This window comes from Pediculus humanus, genomic scaffold (genome assembly GCF_000006295.1).
Source record: "Pediculus humanus corporis 1103172107592 genomic scaffold, whole genome shotgun sequence".
Lineage (NCBI taxonomy): Eukaryota > Metazoa > Arthropoda > Insecta > Psocodea > Pediculidae > Pediculus > Pediculus humanus.
The window spans coordinates 282,913-298,051 of NW_002987206.1; the positions used below are offsets into that span (position 1 = coordinate 282,913).

At 25.6% G+C, this 15,139-nt stretch overlaps 5 protein-coding genes across 5 annotated transcripts; 4 read left to right on the top strand and 1 right to left on the bottom strand.

Annotated features, from left to right (window-relative positions):
* Positions 1-370: 370 nt before the first annotated feature.
* Positions 371-2,357, top strand: Phum_PHUM231560 (uncharacterized protein; the record flags this gene model as incomplete). Its single annotated transcript, XM_002425963.1, has 2 exons — positions 371-2,145; positions 2,273-2,357. 2 exons carry the CDS (start codon positions 371-373, stop codon positions 2,355-2,357), a joined length of 1,860 nt encoding a protein of 619 aa, XP_002426008.1.
* Positions 2,358-4,236: 1,879 nt separating this feature from the next.
* Positions 4,237-4,677, top strand: Phum_PHUM231570 (uncharacterized protein; the record flags this gene model as incomplete). The annotated part of the gene is made up of 2 exons (XM_002425964.1): positions 4,237-4,471; positions 4,538-4,677. 2 exons carry the CDS (start codon positions 4,237-4,239, stop codon positions 4,675-4,677), a joined length of 375 nt encoding a protein of 124 aa, XP_002426009.1.
* Positions 4,678-6,221: 1,544 nt separating this feature from the next.
* On the bottom strand, positions 6,222-7,977 carry Phum_PHUM231580 (uncharacterized protein; the record flags this gene model as incomplete). The annotated part of the gene is made up of 7 exons (XM_002425965.1): positions 6,222-6,327; positions 6,416-6,549; positions 6,666-6,856; positions 6,952-7,073; positions 7,233-7,489; positions 7,615-7,802; positions 7,887-7,977. 7 exons carry the CDS (start codon positions 7,975-7,977, stop codon positions 6,222-6,224), a joined length of 1,089 nt encoding a protein of 362 aa, XP_002426010.1.
* Positions 7,978-7,987: 10 nt separating this feature from the next.
* On the top strand, positions 7,988-8,949 carry Phum_PHUM231590 (uncharacterized protein; the record flags this gene model as incomplete). The annotated part of the gene is made up of 3 exons (XM_002425966.1): positions 7,988-8,006; positions 8,145-8,536; positions 8,689-8,949. The coding sequence occupies 3 exons, from the start codon at positions 7,988-7,990 to the stop codon at positions 8,947-8,949; spliced, it is 672 nt and encodes a 223-aa protein (XP_002426011.1).
* A 1,939-nt stretch (positions 8,950-10,888) lies between these two features.
* Positions 10,889-13,055, top strand: Phum_PHUM231600 (signal transduction protein lnk-related, putative; the record flags this gene model as incomplete). Its single annotated transcript, XM_002425967.1, has 3 exons — positions 10,889-11,948; positions 12,367-12,560; positions 12,795-13,055. 3 exons carry the CDS (start codon positions 10,889-10,891, stop codon positions 13,053-13,055), a joined length of 1,515 nt encoding a protein of 504 aa, XP_002426012.1.
* Positions 13,056-15,139: the final 2,084 nt, after the last annotated feature.

Sequence of the window (15,139 nt, forward strand, 5' to 3'; positions counted from 1 at the left end):
GGTTAAAAATTACGGTTAAATATATCTAACCGTAATTTTTAACCGAAAAAATTATAATTTTTTTTTTTTTTTACTTTCTTTACGTTTTTAATGGGTTTTATTTTATTTCAATTAAATATGATTATTATTATTATTATTAATGAAAAAAATTAATTTAATTTAATTAATATTTTAAATTGATTCGATTGAAAGATAGATAGAAAGAAACGCGTAATATGAATGATTTTATAAAATTACGAAATATTTAGACGTAAGATTTTTGTTTCATGAGTTTTTTTCTTTTCTTTTCTTTTCAGAAGTTGCTGATGACATTGCCATTGGATCAAAATGAAATTATGAAAAAATAAAAAAAATAAAAAATATGATGAAGATGAATGCCAATCGCAGTAGTCCCGAATCAACACCCATATGCCGATGTCGCGTTTTGTACATGGGATCGGCTGTTCCACACGTAACGAAAGATGGGCTACAAGGAATACAAGAACCTTTAAAGGAATTATATCCGGAACAAGGAGCACTCGGTGCCAGGGGAATCGATTCTTGGTTAAGCGTTTGGAGTAACGGACTCTTATTGGAAAACGTTGACGAAAATCATAAAAAAGTTACGAGGTTTTTTCCCATTGAATCCCTTCATTATTGTGCGGCCGTAAGATATGTTTTGGTACCTGAAAAAGCTTCACAAAATCCTTCAACTCCTAAATTTCTGCCCCTCGACAGTCCCTTCGCGAGAACTCCCAATCCATCGCATCCTCCGTTGTTTGCCGCCATTTTACGACGAATAACAGGGATTAAAGTTTTGGAATGTCACGCATTCATATGTAAACGCGAAATGGCTGCAAATGCTTTAGTCAGATGTTGCTTCCACGCGTACGCGGATTCATCGTATGCGAAACACATAGACGAGAAAGGTAGTTTATACGGAAACAATCAGGGAAATGATTCTATCGATCGCGTAGAAATTTGGAGACAAACGTCTAAGAACAACAGCAAAAACGGAAGCACAACAACTTTGAACAGTCACGGTGGAAACTTGGGAACGTTGAGATCGGTCGATCAAATGACTTTGGGAGATGACGTGAGCGTTTACAACGGGAATGAAAATCATAAAGTTTGGGCCGGACTTTCATCCAATGAAAATATATACGGGAGCACGAACGTTGCTTACAGTTCGAATTCCATGAAAATCGGAAAATCGGCAAGGCCGAGGCAAGCAGTCACGCCGGCTCCTCCTCCTCCGCCTCCCTTTAAGGATGACAAAAAAAAATTAAAAAAAGAACAGGAAAAAAAACGGAAAAAGAATACAAATGAATACCGGGACGACGCAAACTCTCTCATAAATCATTCAATGATGAGGCATGCTCAAAGCGTTAATAATTTAAATACGAGAGGAATGAAAATACCGAATCAACCTGTTTACAGTAATGGGTCCCTCATGCGAACCAACGGTTTCGGTTCGACCCTCACTCCGAACGGATATTCGAATCCGATAATGTACATACCGACGACTTTACCCAATCACGGAGGTAAAAAAAAGTCTCTGCTTCACGCTGGCACGTTTTCGCACCGGCCTAAAAACGTAATGCCATTCCCCGCTAGACAAGTCCCTCCTCAATTCGTTCCTTTAACGTCTCCGGTCCCCATCGTACCATTTTCGTCAAAAAAATCCAAGGGAATACCGCCCGTGTACGCGATGGAAGAACCGTTATACATGCCATCCAACAGACCTCTGTCACCCGTGGCTAGTTATCAACCGGGACATTTTCCTCACGAATCGTACTTGTTACAACAATACGCAACAATGGAAAACGGAAAGAAAAAAAAGAACAGGAAAAATAAAGTGCCCCTAGCCGTACCTGTACCGATACCGACTCCCATGCTTCCCGACGGCGGGATTTACATGGGCAATCACGGTCTCACATCTTCGAACGGTCAAGGACCCGTGGACGTACCGTACAGTCCGATACCCAATGGTAATTCTCCATTGAACGACGAATCCATGGCAGATGGTTCTCCGGGAGACGACGACGAAAGTCCATTCAACACTGGAATATATCGGAAAAAGGGTCACTTGAACGAAAGAGCTTTTAGTTATTCGATTCGTCAAGAACATCGTAGCAGATCGTATGGAAGCTTAGCAAATTTAAGGTTTTCAACTCCGATGCACAACGGCGGGAGGTTCAACATTAAACCTGAACAAAGATGACTCAAAAAAAGAACGGGAAATAATGCAAATGATGCAAGATCTTGATTTATCCGGTGATGAACTAGAAAGATCAGAAGTTCCAAAAGCTGTTTACGAAAGTAAAAGGCTAGCAGCGATCACAGCAGGATCAAATAACGGAAAATTTTTAAGATGAAATCGTTTTTAAATTAAATCCTTTTTTTTTATATATATATAAAATGCAAGTTTGTATTAAATTGCTTCTGGTAAAAAAAAAAAAAAAAAATAATTAACATTTTACCAGATTTGAATTTTATACAAAGGATATAAAATGTTTTTATTTTTTTAAAACATAAATAATAATTATTATTATAACGATAATACAGTAAGTAGTAAGTACGTCATTTAAAATTTAAATTTTTATACATATATATATATATATTATTATTATTTACATTGAATTTTTTTTTGTCTTTTTATTAAATTATTTATAATTAACTAAACCTACTTTTTTTTGGGTAAACGTTAATTTTTCTAAAAAAAAAAAAAAAAAAAAGAAAAACTTATGATCTTAATTGAAACTTGCAATTTTTTTATAACGGTTATATTGATGACCACAGAAATGTTTTTTTTTTTTCTATCTTATGAAAAAAAAACTAGTTCTTTTCAAAACGTATCATAAAAATTTAAAGCTTTAAAAAAAAATTATTTACTACCCAGTGTTTAAATTTTCTATTGATTTTTAAAATATTCTCTCTATTTTGAAAGACTTACTATTATTATTATTATTATTTTTTTTTTTAAACCAATTTAAGTTCATAAGGCGAAAAAAAAGAAATTGTAATCTTTCAAAATGTTACATTATTATTATTATTATTATTATTATTATTATTACAGTATTATATATATTATAAGACACGTGATGAAAACATTACGTAGTAAAAATGAGAGCATTAAATTTTTTTTTTTTTTGACTCGACTATTTATTATTATTATTATTATTCTGTTTCGCTAGATACTATTTAATCATATAAAAAAAAATGAAATGTTTGTATACATACACGTACACTTTTTTATATATATATATATTTCGCGAAAATTATATTAATGTCGTTTTGTAAATAAATATCGTTTCATATACTTTTATTATAATAAATTTTTTTAAATGACAATTATTAATTATAACAATTTAAATAATGTTATTTATTATTTTATTTTTTTTTTTTTTTAATTTTAATCGATCCGTTTATACAATACAAATCTAATTTTTTTTTTTTTTTTGTTAACTAATGTCAAATAATTTAATGTAAATTTTTGTTAATGTCGACATTGAAATAACTTTTTTTTTTTTTTTTGGCTAGTTTTCATATAAATTTCTATAACAAATGATTTAAATGAATGTTTCCTCATTAATTTAAATAATTTTTTTTATTAGGTATAGATTGTGGCAGTTGTAAAACATGGGAAAAAGAAAATTTTCAATGAAAACAAGTTAATTATTTGAAACTATTCAATAGAAATTCACATGATGTCTGCACATTCCAATTATTTTCAGTCATCTTAAAGGTAAGTAAACATACAAATTTTTTAACATATCTTGTAAATAATCGATAATTAGTTATTACTTACTTACGTTTAAATTATTTTTATATCTTCTGTCATTCGAATGACGAATCGATAAAAACGTGCATTCCAATCTCGTGATTACTTATTTAAATTTTCAGGGTTAGTTACTTAATTAAAAAAGTGTTTTAACAACAGGATCTTAGTAAAAAAAAATAATAAATAATTAAATTTCACGTTTTTAAAATAATTGTTTTCCATAGCAATATAAATAATTTATAGAAATTCCGTCGGACAAATCACAAATAAAATTATCACAAGAATATAAAATTTAAGTAAAATTAATTACGTGATTCATAGAGTAAGAAAATTCAAAAAAGAAATAAAATTGATTGGCTAACGCGCGCGAAAAAAAAAAATTCCCTGTTGCGAGCGCGGTTTTAACAGCAGAAGAAAACGAACGCGTAAAATGTTTGGCAATAAGTAAAATTTAAAAAAAAATAAAAATTTACATGGAAAATAAATCTAATGCAAATTCAATTTGGACCGAACGATTGAAAATAAATTCATTGAAAAAAAAATGGATAAGTTTAATGTCTCAAAGCAAAATAAATGAAATAGAAAAACTTTTAGCTGGTGCAAACAATGCATTGAAAGTCAGGTTTATTAAATTGGAATCGGAAAAAAGTTTGAGTGATATACCGAGAATTAATTCGGATGAGATGATTCAGTTGCCCTGTAATAAAAGTATATTACACGATAAATCATATAAAAAAAATAATAAAAATTATTTACATAAAATTCATGCCGCAGGTAAAGAAAACTTTAAAGACGAAAAAGATCGAATCAAAACAGATTTACAAGTATTGCAAAAAGATGTGGCAGATTTAAAAGAAGCCATGCAAAATCTTATAATTAAAAGTTCGAAAAATCCTAGGAGACGATTTCCGTAGACAGTATTACAAAAAAAATAAATAAATAAAAAACCTTGGCATTAAATTTATTTTCAATATATTAAAAATTTTTAGTTGAATATATATAAATATTTGGCATTATATAATGTTAAAATGTAAAAAATTAAATTTTTTTAAATTATTACTGTAGAAATGTTAGGTTTAAAAAATATTTGGTGAAAAGTTTTAATTGAGATTTGATTTGTACATTTTTTTTCAAAATGGCCGCTATACACTGAAAATCACATCGGGTAAAAATACATAACGAGAAAATGAAGAGACACATGCATTATTTCACTTTTATGACAATCATGAAACGCCATTAATAAACTAATTTTATTTATTATTAGTTAGTGGTTCGTTTAATTAAATTTATTAACAAGGCATAATTTTAATATTTTTCTTTATAAGGAAATTTTTAATAACGAATTCGAAAAAATACATATATGTACATAGATAATATTTATTATTAAAAAAAAAAAGTTTTTAATTTGAAAAAATTCGATTTCTCATTTGAATTTATATTTAATTCGTGATAAGCATTTAGTGATCCATAAGAGGAATGAATAATAATGGTTGATTCCTTTTTTTTTCACTACGTGAAATAAATAAAAATTCGAATTTATTATTTGACGTTAGATTTTTTTAATATATCACGAGCCTTATTAAGATCTTCTTTTAATATTTTCATTGTACTCAAAACATGGGCGATTTGTTCTTTTAATTTGTTCACTTCTTTTTTACACGTTATATTTTCTTCATCAAATTTTATAGTTTTTAAATGAAGTTCTTTCAACATTTCCCTTGAATTTTTTACCTTTTTTATTGCTTCTTTTCCATCATTGATTTTTGTTTTTTCATTCATATGTGCAATTGTTAAGTTCTGTACTTTTCATAACATTTTTTTTTTTTTTTGTAAGAAATAAAAAAATAATCATTTACTACAAAAAAAAACAATTAAAAACAAAAAAAACTAATTAAACGTTATTCTGAAATATTAAAACAGAAATTTTTTAAATTCATGAAAATTGATTATTATGGCAATAGTAAATAATAACCCAAATTAATTAATTTTTTTTTCTTATAAAGGATACATAACACCATAAACAAATAAAAATTTATTTTTAATTAATTGTTAATTTAATTTAAAATTAATATAAAGTAGTGGCAGTGGCATTATTTATAGAATATTTAACATTCTACACTCATACATTTAAAAAAATTTTAAATATTGTTGTTGTTGTTCTAATTAAATTAAATTAATTCTTCGCGAAAATCATTATTGATTTTAAATTTAAATTTTTTTTTTTTTTAAACCGTTTTAATGTACGATACAGTAACATTTAACACTTTCACATTTATATTTCATCCCAATTTTAAATATTTAAAAAATAATAATAATAATTTCAATTAAATTGTTAAAACATGATTTTTTATTCACAAAAGAACCAAACATATTTAAAATATATATATATATATATTGTAAATCATTGATAAAAAAAAACTGAAATTATTTCTCTGATTTGATAGTTAATAATATAAAATTAATCATCTTTAAGATAAAGCTCATCCATTTCATTAAATTTGTCAATATACTTTTCAGGGACTTCCAAATCTTTTAAATTATTTTCATTTATTTCTTCTTCAGTTCTGCAAAAAAATAAATAAAAAATATAATAGTATAAATAAAATTAAACTTTAAAATTATCAAACAATCAAAATCTCATAATTATCTCACCTAATAAGAATATCAACTAAATTTTCGCAAGCCAAAAGAATATTTTTATCTTTTTCCCACTTATGATATTCTCTAAGGATAACATAAACATTTTTCTCTCTCATGAATTCCCTGTTTTTTCTTTTTGCACAAAGCTAAAATAAAAAATTAGCAATTTATATCAATAAAATATTGCAAAAATAAGCAATTAATAAACTCATTTATTTTAGCTGAATTATTTCGAACATGTTGTTTAAAAAAATTTTTCAACCTGCAAAAGAGCTTCCAAAATTGTTTTTCGAACTGTAGGATCTGATTCTCGTGTTTTTTCTTCCCCCAGATATTGTAGCTCGATAGGTAATTTTTCATTATCTTCATCATCAAATTCTTCAGAACCAGCTAATGGTAAAAGCAAATATGGAAGCACATCAATATCTGAAGATAATAGCCATTCATGATAGTCTGTAATAAAATGAAATAAATTTTTGACACTCTCATTAAAATCCAAATTATAGAAAAATTATTGAGCCATGTTTATTCATATAAATTTTATTTACCTGAATCAAAACAACAATTTTTTATAATTCCAACCACTCCATTTTTTCTAACTGAAGACTCGGAAAGCTGAATAAGAGGAAATAATTTTTTAATTAGGGATGTGTTTGGTTCCAACAATAATCTGAAAAAACATTTTTTTTTTTTTTTATTTAAATGTAAAATAAATATCTTAAAAATTTTTTTTTTTACTATTGCCATTCATTAAAATTTTTATGAAATAAAATGTATATAAATATCTATGGTGTTCTGATAGTATTAAATTATTTAATATTGTACTTACTTTCGAAAGTCATTGATTTGTGACAAATTTAATAAAAAAAATCCTAAATAATTTAAATTACATTCTTTTTCATTGTATTTAACAGCTACAAAAATATTAATCAGATCTAATAATGAAATGTTGGCTTCATTTAGGCAATTGAAAACTATTTTAGCATTTTCATCCTGTTGAGTTAAATTTGCTAAAACCATACAGGCTGCATCTGCTACCTTGCTTTTTGAATTAACCACATGGCTAACAAGGCTTTTTAATAATTCCTAAAATAAAAAAATTTTAAGTAATGTGTAATAACTTTTTATCAACTAACTAAAAAAAACTTTATCAAAATTATTACAACGATTGCTTAACATTTTTTAAAAATTTACATAATTTTTTGTAATACCATACGTACACATTTTAATTCTTCACTTAATAAAAATTTCGCTCCACTTTGAAAAGCTGATATATTTACTAATGAAAGGCAAGTTGTTTTAGATATAATTTCATTTTGACTTTTTAAACAATCAATTAATAATAATCCAATTTCAGGGTTTTCGATTACTGAACATCCTTCTCTGCTACCTGTTAACCCTTTTCCCGTGTAAAAAACATATTATTAATAATAAAGTTTTTTTACAAAACGTCGGCATAATAAAAGAAACAAAAAAAAATTACCTAATACTTCATTCAATGCTTTTATTTTTAAATTTTCTTGAACATCCTTTTGCAAAAATTTTGCTAAAATTTTTAAATGAGAACTATCCATTATAAATATAATGGATAAAGTAAGATTCGGTTAATTCATAATATTTAACACGTGACCAATATATTATAACACGAGCTGAGTAAACAAGAACGAAATATTGATGGCTCGGAAAATGAACGACATTTGCATTGAGTTTTACGTTTATGATGATTTAAATAGATTTTTAGATAAATTCATTTTGAATTCTTCATTGTTATGTGAACCTAAACAAATTGATTCACGCGAATTAGATGACAATAAATGTCAAAAAAAAAAATTTGTTAAAATTTTAAAAGTCGATGGATACTTTTTATCCGCGTTTAGTCATTTGATTAAGGTATCTGAATTTTATTCAAATGCAGTTGCCAAAGGCTTGATGCAGTCGTCATCACACATATATCCAAAAAAATGTTGCATAAAATTTCAATTAGTAAAACCTAAATTTGAAGTTATTGATTACGTGTGGAACGAGAAAATATCCAATTTGGTTTTACAGAGACAAGAGCAAGAGCAGGCCATGTCGTGGCTATCTACTCTTGGAGGTGCTTTTTCAGCTTTGGGAGATAAATTTGAAAATCATGTAAGATTCATCACATTTTAAATTTTTATATATATATTTATTTATGTGTTGAGTAAGAAATAATATGTCCCGTTTCAAGAATAATGATGTCTTAAATTTATAGGTTTCACATTTATGTATGTTTATTATGTCATTAATTGTTAATTTTTCAGGCAAAAATTGCTGGCAAAATTTCACTTCAACAACTTAAAATTGCCTTTCAACTTGGAGAGCCTTTGTTGGTAGCTAGATGTAGGCTGTATATAGCATTAAGTTTAATTCAGTTGGGAAAATTATCAGCTGCCAAAAAATTAATAGAAAACCTATATATTTTAGCCAAGGATTTTAAAGATGTGAGGTTACAGAACATGTGCAAAGGTGTGTGGGCTAAACTGCAGTATGTTCATAGTCAAAAAAAACTGAGTTTACAATAACATTTTAAAAAAAAATATGTATTTGAAATGTTTTATTGTTAGCAAATTAATTTATCTAATAGTTATCGAATCCATAAAACGAATAAATATTTTTAATTTGGCAAATGTCTAAAATTATTAAATGGTTAAATCAAAGTCTCGTTAATTTGTTTAAAATAATGGGTTTAGGCATTTGACTTTTAAATAACATCACAGCTCTTTTTAAAATAATTTTGTTGCATGATTTTTTATTGTTTACCAATTTAGTTTGTAAGGGAATTGTTTTTTTAAATATTTTTTTTTTCTGGTTACTGAAAATATTAAGACTGATCTACAACAAATACAATTCAATAAAGTAATTTAATTTTAATAATGAAATTGTGTTTTAAAAAAGTTTAATCATTATTTGAATATTCTCTAAATGCACTATGTCAAAAATAAAAAAGTAACAATGGATTCTTATAAAGTTATCCAAATAAAACTTTAAAAATATGACTAAAAAAAAAAATTTATTATTGGTAGCGTCAGTCATTCAAAACTATAATATCACTGTTAATTATTAAAATATTTATTGCAAAACTAATGTAAATTAAAATATAAGTATTTATTTTTTATATGTTTATCCTATTTATTTTATAAATATATACAAATTAACATTTTTTAAAAAATTGAGTAAAATGGTTGGAAATTAGGCTGTGATCAATATGCTCTTCATCTGTTTCAATAAATTAATTTTGCATATATATTGGAAAATAATATTTTGTGTATTATACACAAAATCAATATGTTAATTAGTGAACTTTATATATTTATTATATTTCTTAAATTATTGTAGGAGATATAATATTTAATAATTATTTATTATTATTACTAAAAACTAAAACTAAGTGAATAAAATATTGTACTAATTAGTTTTTATCACCTTTAAATTATCCTTCTTTTTCAAATTTACAATTTATTGGATTATTTAATTGTTATTAATTAGGTATATACATATATAATTTTTTATAAAAAAAGAACAGTCATGATTTACACAATTACGAACAATATTTAAACATTGATCTATCTCTTTTTTTTTTCATTTAGTTCTTTCTATTTAACTAAATGATTTGGTAAAAAATTATTAATGATCATTATAGTTAGGAGAAATTAACATTAAAAATCAGTACTCTACGTGACTTAATTTTTAAATGTGTTTGTATGAAAAAAAATTATTTTTTATTTATTAAGTAAAGTACACAAAATTTTAAATGAAACTGTAAAATTTTTGTAAATTTTTATGTTTGTACTAATGTAATTCGAAGGTGTTATTGATTTTTAAAAACGAGTAAAAACTATTGTTAACATATATGAGAAAAATAATTGTTAACATAAAACCGCTAAGATTATTAAATTTTATTAAAAAATGGATGTACACCATTTACAATTTTCATTTTCAAAGAATTACATGTGGTTTTATGTTCAATTAAGGAATACATTCAATTTATAAAGATTATTTAATAAGTTTTATTGAATATCACTTAAAATAGCTTGTGGTTGGTGAAAACTTAATTTTTTTTTAAATATCGTATATTTAACTAGCGTGAATTGTTTAAATTAATAATTGAATATTTATATCAATTTTTTTTATTCTAATTTTGTTAATAATCTTTAATGAAACAGTATTATTTGTTTTTTTTTTTTTTTTTTTTTTTTTTTTTTTTTAAATGCAATTTAAAATGATCGCGAATGTTTTCAAGTAAACGATAAAGTTTTGTACGCCGTTCAAAAAAATTATACTTTGTAATTGATTCAAAACTTTACAACAGTGGTTTTGAATTAATTCAGTAGGATTTACTTTCATACACTGATTTAATGATAAGAAAATGTTTCTGTGTCAGTTTGACATTCAATAATTGTATTTGTTTTTTTAATTAAAATCAGCGGCGGCCTAATAAAAAGCAATAAATGATGTTTTACCATGGCTGCTTCTGGCGTAAACTTGGAAAGTGAAGAAGATGCTAAATGGGCAGATTTTTGTGATGTTCAAGCAAAAACTGTTGCTACCGATTTAGCCAATGCTTTCTGTAAATACTCATCTTCGTTAGCAAATAATTTGCAAACTTTGTCACACAAAGAATTTATTTCAAAGTTTATGGATTTTTTTATTGTTCATTTTGAGTCAGAAATAGCCAAGAGGAATTCTTTGAAGGATGTTAAATTTTTAAACGGATCGTCCAAGCCTAGCAGTCACGAAGACTTAAATGATTATTTTGAACAAAGAAATAGTACACCATCTCCCAAAGTACACCACAAACCTTTTTTTCGTAGACTTTCTTTCAAAAGTTTGAAAAAAGGCAAGGGGTTTTTTCATAAACAACACAGTGATGAAACTGAGCTGTCTCATCAAGAAAAATCTAGGGAAAAAAGTTCAAAAACAAAATTGGCTAAAATTGTAGTCGAATGTAGGAAGGAGGGTATTGTAAATTATTTAATAGGAGAAAATAATGATGGAACTCACAAATGGGAGAAATGTCGTTTAGCATTAGTTAAAACTGTTGGAGGTTACATGTTAGAATTTTATTCTCCACCCAAGTCTGTCAAGCCTAGAAGTGGAGTTTTCTGTTTTTTAATAACAGAAGCTAGAGAAACGACTGCTTTAGAAATGCCTGATCATGAAAATACATTTGTTTTAAAAGCAGAAAATCATATGGAATATGTTATTGAAGCACATGATACTGATGACATGAGATCTTGGTTGGCAACTATTAAATATTGTATGAGAACAGCCTTAACTATTCATGAAAATTTAGAAGTTAAAAGTTTGCTTTGTTCTGATGATAAAAAATCAAAAACAAATATTCCTTCTTCAGAAAGTGTTGAAGATAATATAGTTGAAAATGAAAACAGAGCTGTGCCTCCTGAACTTCCACCTAGAGTTACAGGTTCTGGAACATTAAAAAATGGTGAGAATTCAAATTCATGGGTTCCATCAAGTAGTAATTCAGAATTGTGCGCTTCAAGAAATGACATTGAAACTTGTAAGTTATTTATATAATTATCTAGATAATTTAACATTTTCTTATTATAAAATTTTTTTTGTTCTTAATGTTTTTTTCAAATTACGATTTTTTTGAAAAATGTTTTTAGTAAAATACCATATTGAACTATTTCTAATCAAAAATATAATTTTTGAATTGTTGACAATGACTATGCTGTTAACGACACCTAAATTTAGTACACCAAATTTTTTTTTAAAAATTGAGTAACTCTATTATTCCTTTTGAAACATTTTTGTGTTTTTTATTTTTACTCAAGTAAAAATTTAATAGGGCATGTATTCTACCTATGCAAAGTTTTTAGAGTATTTTTATTCTTAAATTTTACCTATAACTTTTACATTATTTCTATATCATTTTCAATGCATTATTTGTTTTAATCAATGTTCATTTTTTTTAGTAGCTGAAACAGAATTAGATTTATCTGCTGCATTAAAAGAATACCCATGGTTTCATGGGACACTGCCAAGATCGGATGCTGCCCAATTAGTTTTACATGAAGGTATTGCCGGTCATGGAGTATTTTTGGTTAGGCAGAGCGAAACTAGGAAGGGAGAATTTGTTTTAACTTTCAATTTTCAGGGAAGAGCCAAGGTAATATGAATAAAATGTACTCTAAAATATCATTTTAAATTTATCATATTTATTAATTTATAATAATCATCTTCATTTTATAATATACACAATATTACAATGAGTCCTTTGTTATTTGACTATTTTTTAATTTAATTTTTTTTTCATAAAAAATAATTAGTGCCATTTTCAGCATTTTAATAATCATAATAATAACTAAATATTAACATATATATATTTATTTCACTGTTTCAGCATTTGAGAATGACCTTAAATGATTTGGGACAGTGCAGAGTTCAACACTTGTGGTTTCCAACCATTATAGACATGCTTGAACATTTTCGGCAGCATCCCATACCTTTGGAAAGTGGTGGCACAGCAGATGTAACTTTAACCCAGTTTGTCATTGCTTCGAGTGCCACTGTTTCTAACAATGTCAGTGCGAGGAGCTCAAATGCAGATAGGAGACTTCCTCCTAATCCCGATCCCGTAGAGGTGATTCCTAAACTTTCATGATGGAATGAAGATATATGAAGAAGATTTTGAATTGCCTGAGCATAGAGAGGTTGATAATATGAATTTCAACTGACAATTAATTGAACGCGATAAATTTATTAGTGACTAAGTAAACAGTTACTTTACGATAATCAACTAATTTAGGGTGATGGGGGAGAAAGAAAGAAAGAGAGAGAGAGAGAGAGAACGAATGCAAACTAAAGAGAGAGAAAGAGGGAGAACAAACACGAACGAATGAGAGGGTAAGAGGGAGAGAGAGAGAGAAATAGAAATAGTAATTTGATTTTTAAAAGAAAATCTTAATCCGAAAGTTGAGTTATTTAAGGTCTTTAATTTGAAAGGGATTGTTAATTACCTCAGCACATAAAACGCTGTCAAAAATAGGGTTTAAGAGTTTAGAAAGCTTTAAATATTATTTAAAAAAATTTTTAATTATTTACAAGTTTAATTCTAGTCCTTACATCCATTATTATATTTATCATATCAATGCGAAATTTAAGGTGGAGTTTTCATAAAATAATTCTAAGGATTTAAAAATCTTAATTAATATAACCTGAAAAATATATTTTTTTCATTACATGTCTTGTCTATGATCGTATGAGTGGTAAATGAGTGAATCAGTAAAAAAGTGATTGAATTAAAATCAAATATAACTTTTGAAAAAAAAAATTATTTAAATGGTTCCTACTCGTTATATAAATCGGGTATTAAAATATATTTTTTCCAGGTCGAATTCTTTTAAATTTTTCGATTTATAATTAATATAAAAAATTATTATTATTATTTTCCTTAGAATTTTGAATTACTTTTAAAATACGTGTTGAGGAACTTCAAATTTTGTAAGAGCAAAGAGAAAAATTATTTATTTATTTATTTTATTTAATTTCAAATTTAAAACATTTTATTTTTTATCAAGTTGCAAAAACTTGATTCAATAAGAGGTTATTGAAGTTTAAAAAAAAAAAAAAAAATTTTATAAAACCGTTACAATGTCTTCTTCATGAAAAATTAATATTTATTTTTTTATTTTAGTATTTAAACTTTGAATAGTTTGTTATGAATTTGATGTAAAGTCTATTCGTACTTTGAAATTTGCTAAAAAAAAAAAAAAAAAAAAAGTAAAAATTTTTATTGCACTCTTTATTTTTCATAAAGATTATTTAGTTTTTGATTTTATTTATTTTTTTTTTAAATAATTAATATTAATAAATTAATAAAATGTTGGGTGCGATAAAAATAAAATTGTATATGTTGAAAAATATTATTTATATGTGTAACAAATTTACAAAATTTATGTTTTTTTTTTTTTTTTTTTAAAATAATACTTTAAAAGGGGAATGAATTTTTTAATATTTAATTTCAGGTTGTTATATACAGTGGATCCATAAGGACGAGAACAGAGTCGATGGAAAGACTTAATAATGATTTAAGGACGAATGGTGTAGTAGAAGGATCCATACTTCAAAATTCACGTGCAATTGAAAATATGTATAGCTTTATTTAATTGTTAATTGTTTTTTTTTTTTTTAAATTTCTCTTCTCATTGACTTTTGAGTTCAAATAATCACTATTTTATTTGTAACAAAAAAAAAAAAATTCAATGGTTAGAAATTTTTTAAATATTTACATTTCTGAAATGAATTCAAAACGTTTATTTAAGGCATAATAATCACTTATAATATAATTAAAAAAAAACTAATGAAATGATTTAAACAGATTAAATTTCAAAAGTTTTTTTCAATTTTTTATTATTATTGGTGTTTTTTATAATTTTTTAATAATTTGTTCGTAAAAAAAAAAAAGAATTTAATATTTAAATATTACCGTGCATCAATTCTAATGAAAAATTTTAGTCATTGGAAAAAATGCACATTTTACTAAATGAAACGTATTTATGTAAAACTTGAGCTATATATAATATTTATATTTTCTTTTTTCTTTTGCATTATTTAGTGAATTTTCAGTGTAATATAGATTTAGAAATAATTATATGGTGAATTTCTAGTCATATACAAAAATACAAAGACTTTAAATAAATTGTTTAAAATTTAAAAAAAAAAAAAAATTACTTGGTTTTCTTTTTA